Here is a 6,710-nt window from a genome sequence, read left to right as displayed (position 1 = left end):
GATTTGTCACTTAGACGTCAATCATCAATTTGTATTAACATAATTGGCCGAAGCCTGATTTGATCCGTTGCTAGGATACAAGTGTAAGCTAACATTTCCTGCTCGGGGTTTGTGTTTTTTGAGCACAATTTTAATAAAAAATAAAAAATATAACTTAGTAAACAATTGTAGCTAACTGATAGCGGATATGTAGTTTGAGCTTTAATTTAACAAGGAAACTGCACTATTTTTCGTTCTTTGGTATATACATTTTGGTCCTTCTAGGTTACCGTAGCGGTATTTAGCAACGTGACTCTAGATGGGCGGTGCAATTTTGATAGAAACAATATACCGAGCTCAACTCATAACATCTTAAAATGAGCTGTTCTGATATGAAGACCATTACTGTGATCGGCAGGTGAGCAAGAAACGACGCTTTCTCGTGTTGCTCCCAGGTTATATTATGGTAGTTGTGGAATGTATTCATGGACACAAAAGTTAACGTTACATATGAAAGGCTTTTAATTAATCATTCTGCATTTGCTATGTTCTGTTTAGTTATTCTGCTTATAATTTTAGTTTAGTGATTGCATGCTATACAGGACTACTCTAAATCAATGCATGGTTAAATCTCTTGGCATGTACCCAACTAAGGTGACCTCTTGTACTTTATCATGGTAACGTTGCATTTGCATATTTTTCATTTTTATCCACCTGGCCATTATAGACAAGGTTCAACCCACTCTTTAAAGTAGCCTAGCAGTTTTATTGAGGCCCCACATTTCTGTACCCTGATCATTATTTCTACACACTCAGCTAAACATGGCAGTCACCTACCCCGAAGTGGCCTCTCATAAACCTGGAAAGTAAATACAAAATATCACAGCCAAATAGGCACTCATTTTTTCGTGCACTTGAGAGGTACTTACAAAATGTGCATTAACAGACAAAATTCTCTCTAATATGCAGGCCAAAAGATCATAACACACTAAACCTAAATTTCCACTGCACGATTTTGCAAACTGAAACGTGCATTGATAGAGCAACAACAAAACATACCGGGCTTTTATTGTGTAACGGACCTCCCTTTGTAGGGAATAAAGAGTGAACTGCTGGAAATTACAAAAAGAGACAGACAAAGCAAGCGTGATACTGTAGTAGTGAAGCGATGAGCACAGAACAACAAAGGCGATGACCACAAATAAAACCAGGCCAATTTGTGACATTAAATGTTGAAATTTGTAGATAGCATTTGGTCAATGTGAAATTCTAAATGTATTATGTGTGTGTGTGTGTGTGTGTGTGTGTGTGTGTGTGTTTTTCAGTGGGCTGATAGGCCGCTCCTGGGCTATGGTGTTTGTTAGTGGAGGCATCCGTGTGAAGATCTATGACAACCAACCAGGACAGGCTGCCAAGGCCGTCACAGAGATCAGGTCAGCCCTACTACACAATACTCCAATACTGCAGTCTTTGTCCAGCACAAACCATCATGTAATGTAGTCTGAATTAATGAAATTGTGTTCTAACTTATGGGTTAACTTTCTTGTTTCTTGTTCTGCTGTTCTGGGAGCATCTGATAGGTAGAGTGGTATCTGATCACAATAGCTTGTAGATATCTAATCTGATTTGTGTTAATTCATAGTTTTAGACTTACAAAGGTTTTTAATGAAACAAAAGCATGTATACATAAAAGGGATAGTTGACCCCCTGACAAAAATAAACTTATTTGTCCTCTTACCCAAAGAGCAATAGTTTTAATGCCTTTTGTTGAGGGAAATATTTGAAAATATATTGACTTCAATACAGGTGAGCTGGTATTTACTTTGTGGTGTTCAGATCATCTCAATAATGTGGGTTATTTTGTAAGTAACCATGTCATTATATTTGTGTGTAATAGTTCCAGTGTATAATATTTAGTAGGATCTATTCACAAAAATGCAACATTATCATGTTTTCAGTGGTTTTTATTACCTTAGAATGACCAATTTCTATCTAAATGCACCGCGGGTCCTCTAAAATGGAAGTCGCCATGATGTGCTGCCTTTCTACAGTAGCCCAAATGGACAAACTGCTCTACAGAGTGCGTTTCATCACTATGTTGAATACGTACGAGGAAGAAGGAAGAAGAAGAAGAAATAGTAGTTGTAATAGTAGTTGTCTGGTTTGTTAGAAGTAAGAAGAGAAGTGAAATTTGGACAAATGGAGGACGACATGTATTATTTAGCACAAAAGCCGACAGAACATGTCGGCCACCATAGCTTCTCCTACACGCTTGCAAAGGCGAGGGGTGAGCTGTGTGTGAGTCAGTGGTTGCAATTTGCAACCCTTACCACTAGATACCACTAAAACACACTGAACCTTTAAAAAGTATGTTTTTGATGTTTTGAGAACCACAAACCACAAATGTTGAGCTACATCCAACATCTCCAATCATCAGCAAGTTCCACCAAAACTACCTGAATGATAGATCACATATAGGCTAAGATGATAAATAGGGTTCTGAGTTTTGGAGTGACTTTCGTGACTCTATAGCACATGATGATCAATCACTTGTATGTTGTTCAATGAAAACCTTTCTCACATCACTAACACCAAGGAAGTTATACTGTTATGGCTTTCTAGTCAACAGGGGAAACATTAACTAGACATAGACTGGCCTCCATGCACTCATGAGGGTCCTGTCCAAAATATAACCTGCTCTTCCTTCCAGCACTTACAGAAAAGACACGTGCACATTGCATGATCAGTGACTTCCTCTAACTATAGGAATGCATGGACAAACACATGTTCAGGCCTTCAACCTCTTTCATAGCCTCCTCCTAACTGTTCAGACTCATTCAGAGATTCATTTGCACACTGTTCTTTCAGTCTCCCTTCGTGTGTGATTTCTTGCTAAACAAGCTGCGAAGACAGTTCCTAATACTATGCCCTATTTTGTTCTGACTTATCTGATACAATATCTTCGAAATGTTATGCCAACATGATTTGCATTTAATTACTTTTGCTTTGTATTTTGGCTGGAAAACCAACCTGCCAGCATTTACGCATTAAACAAACTTTTCTTAAATCTACCCTGAAGGTTTCGATTGCTGAATATTTTGTTAATGACATTAAAAGAGAAATGTTATAGATACAAGTCATACAAGACGATTTGTTTCATGGCTCAGGAAGCAGCTGGAGGAGCTGGAGGAAGCCCACATGCTGAGAGGAGAGCTCACAGCCGCACAGCAGCTCGCCCTACTCAGCAGTTACGATGACCTGGCTCAGGCACTGGAGGGAGCCTTTTTTGTCCAGGTGACACACAAGGCTACTCCAAACACCAACACTGTCTAATGTTTCAGAGATACATATAACAAACTAATTACTGCATGATAGACCCTGGGTTGTGCTTATCTCATCAATTATAAAGGTTTGCTGCATTAAAATGCACTTCTCATAGGCTGATTTGTGTAATGTAACTGCGCTTTCTAATTCTGTTCTTCAGAGATTTAAGTTTTGGCCCATCACAAGAAATCAAAACCTAAATGTTTTTTAACTAACCTAAAAATATCAAAGTCTGTTTTATGAACTGATGAAAGAGAGGTTTCTTGTGACAAAAGGTTCAGGAGGCAGTTGTTATGACAAGAGTTGCCTTGCTGTTCAATCATTACATGTTATTTTAACCAACCAACTCACTCACCGTGTCTTTGTCTTGCTGCGGACACAAACACACACTCAACTATAGAAAACTTACTTAGTCACATATTATGTAACACAGCCACAGAACTTTTTAAGCCAAGAAAATGTCTCTTTACTCTGTTAAAACAGACAGTTGTGCTCTTCATCACGGAAGGGGTTATCAGAGCGCATAGGGATAGGAAGGGCCAGAATAAATCAATACTTTGTCCTGAGTTCACTAACATGAAACAATAGAAGACTTATTAGGAACAGGGAAATACCAAGTAGAAATATACAGACTCTTCCTGTTCAGATACCAAGCACCACATTTCCTGATATCATGACATCATCTGATTCAAATGTCACCCTTTTATTGATCGTGACTGTAGAAGAGTAGAGGAAGTAACAGAGTTTGTCTCAGTCAGATTTGTTCCAGAACATATGAATAACTCATACAGTGACTGGTGTTAATCCATACCTGCCTGCACGGTCTCATACCTGCTGGAGAACAATACAGGACATACCAGAGATGTAGATGGAAGCCTGTACATACAGAACCACCCATCACATTCACTTCTGTCAATGTTTTAGACAGCTGTTTTTACATATCCATCACAGCTTAAATCAGATTAAGCTATTGTTTCGCTGTTGGAGGTGAGGAGATATGATGGGCTACAAATCAAAAGTTGAATAGTTCATGAAATTGCCGACATGATTAAAAAACTCTCTTACATACTCACACTGTTAATGAGTGGAGCATCACAGTATGCGTATACATTCGGCAGGTATGCTGCTTGCCCAGCAAGTTATTGCAGTTCTACACACTTAATGAATACCATTTTAAAATCATATTTACGCTCCACCCCACGACCCTGTACGCCGGATAAGCGATTGACGATGGATGGATTGATTTACGCTCCACTACAGATTTTGACATCCAACACTGTCAGGGCAAATACAATGCAGGCTGTGGTGGATTGTTAAAAACCCAAACTGGTTGTATCCAGTTCTAAAAATGTGAGAACAACATGGCTTTCAACATTTTGTGTCTCAAAAGCCACCGACAGCATTAGTTTGTCGTTTGTCGCTTAGGTGTCAGTATTTATTCATTGTTGGTATGGCTAAAATGTTTATCCTTGCTGTAATACCTTGTTGAAGAAAAACTGTGTGCAAAGTCGGAGGTTCACTCAGATTACAGGAAAAATTGTATTTTCAACACTCAAATTATTTTTATCTATACAGATAGCGTGGGTATCTTGTGTTTTGAGATATACATCTCTGAGATGTCTGCAGCCATAATCCAGTGTCACTGATCAGTGTCAATACCATTAATTAAGACTATATGAGATGGTATGATGATATGATAAAAAGGTGGGAAGAATTTGGGCGTCAACAGCTTACCAAGGAACAAAAGTCTTTATTTGCTGTTTACTGAAGTCCCCACAATTTTACATTAGAAGTGGTTTAGTGTTTAGATTTGAAGATTGTATTATTCTGCATAATCTAGAAGATTTGTTTTATATCTAAAGGAAAGTTTGAAAGTTGGGGAAGAGGATCATACTGAACTGTGTGTTACAAAGACGTTGGCCAGAGATAATATTTTGATTCTGTGTTACAGAAAATGAAATGATGGCAATGGTACATTTCTGGCAATGACTTTGTATATGCGTCTGTCTGTGCGTACACTTTTGCTTGTCTCTTTCCAGGAGTGTGTATTTGAGCAGCTCGAGGTCAAGCAGAGCGTCTTCCAGGAAATAGAGCGTCTTGTGGGAAAAGACATCATCCTGAGCAGCTCGACCTCATGTCTGGTGCCGAGTAACGTCTTCTCTAAAGTACAGAACAGGAGTCGCTGCCTCGTCTCCCATCCGGTTAGTACCACTACAGTCGTGGTACCAGCGGGTAGTGTAAAGGGATTTCAACCTAATAATAAACTACAAACTGGGGAAGCCAGATTAGTTAATTTCTATGTATGTATGTATTTACAGGTACCCCGTCCTCATCATGCATTACTGCTATATAAAGTGGAAGCCATTTAAAAGTGTCCCTTCTTTCATTTATTTTTCATTTATTCTGCATTAGTACTGCAGTAACTGCAAATTTTGCTTTTGGGTGATGTAGTCCATCTTCTGGCAGCCATATTGGAATCTAACAATAATAACACAAATCTGCCTCATTAAACTACCCAATTTGACTTATGTACAGACTGGATCCGTTGTCTTTCTATTGTTACATTATGTTTTACCACCAAAATAATTTCTCCAAATTATTGAGAAATTAATGTAATTTCCAAAAGATGATAGAATAAAATTGGAAATTGTATTTCATCTGTTTTAGGCTTTTAATAGTAAAACCAAACCTAACCAAATGTCTGTGAATATACTGTGTCATCCAGGTCATAGTTAGCTGAAGCATGTCCATCACCGTCTCACCTCACCACACTCAGCTTTTTTGTTGCATGTCTACAAACAATGACTCTTTCTTAGTGTCCCAGTTCTTTATGAAATATTGTGCCTTTTTAAATTTTACAATTGGACAAGGAGAAACTAACATCACAGCTTTATCACAACAGCAGTGATGCAGTTCAACCTTTTTTATTTGATAAATGTTTGATTTATTTCAGAAGTATTTTTGTTACATTGGTTAAAATTGTCTTTATATTTCAATTCAAATAAATTAAGTTTTATTTATATAGCGCCAATTCACAACAACAGTTATCTCAGAGCACTTTTCATAAAAGAGCAGGTCTAGACCGTACTCTGACACTCATGACACCAATTAATAAATGAAATGCATTGACACAAAAATGGAAAAAATCCAGATTGCCTGGCCTACCTGCCTGCGCACCTGCCTGTGCACATTGCACTTGAAGATATGTTTTCGGGGGAATTTCTCTGGAGTGAGGCCTGGAGGGGGATTCTTTCAGTTGGATACATTCAGAATCTAGCTGTTTCTTCCAAGTTATCCAAGGTTGACTACCCCAGCTTTAATGTAAAAGTTAGTTTAAAATGGCATACTGAGTTATGTGGTTATAATGTATTTCATTTGGCGCCCTACAGGTGGTAACAAGGTGTGTT

The 6,710-nt window shown here is 38.2% G+C and overlaps 1 protein-coding gene across 1 annotated transcript in view; it reads left to right on the top strand.

Annotated features, from left to right (window-relative positions):
• The first annotated feature begins 261 nt into the window (after positions 1-261).
• The window catches only part of cryl1 (crystallin, lambda 1), a 36,364-nt gene continuing 29,915 nt past the window's right edge, over positions 262-6,710 (top strand). The window contains exons 1-4 of the mRNA XM_038721166.1: positions 262-397; positions 1,305-1,412; positions 3,147-3,273; positions 5,343-5,504. Coding sequence (XP_038577094.1) covers positions 357-397; positions 1,305-1,412; positions 3,147-3,273; positions 5,343-5,504 — 438 coding nt within the window. The 5' untranslated portion in view covers positions 262-356. The remainder of the gene's footprint in view (positions 398-1,304; positions 1,413-3,146; positions 3,274-5,342; positions 5,505-6,710) is intronic.

This window comes from Micropterus salmoides, unplaced genomic scaffold (assembly GCF_014851395.1).
Source record: "Micropterus salmoides isolate LMB-PRFRI ecotype aquatic unplaced genomic scaffold, ASM1485139v1 Ms_hic_scaffold_15, whole genome shotgun sequence".
In the NCBI taxonomy this organism is placed as follows: Eukaryota; Metazoa; Chordata; class Actinopteri; order Centrarchiformes; family Centrarchidae; genus Micropterus; species Micropterus salmoides.
This window is presented reverse-complemented; position numbering and strand designations above follow the sequence as displayed.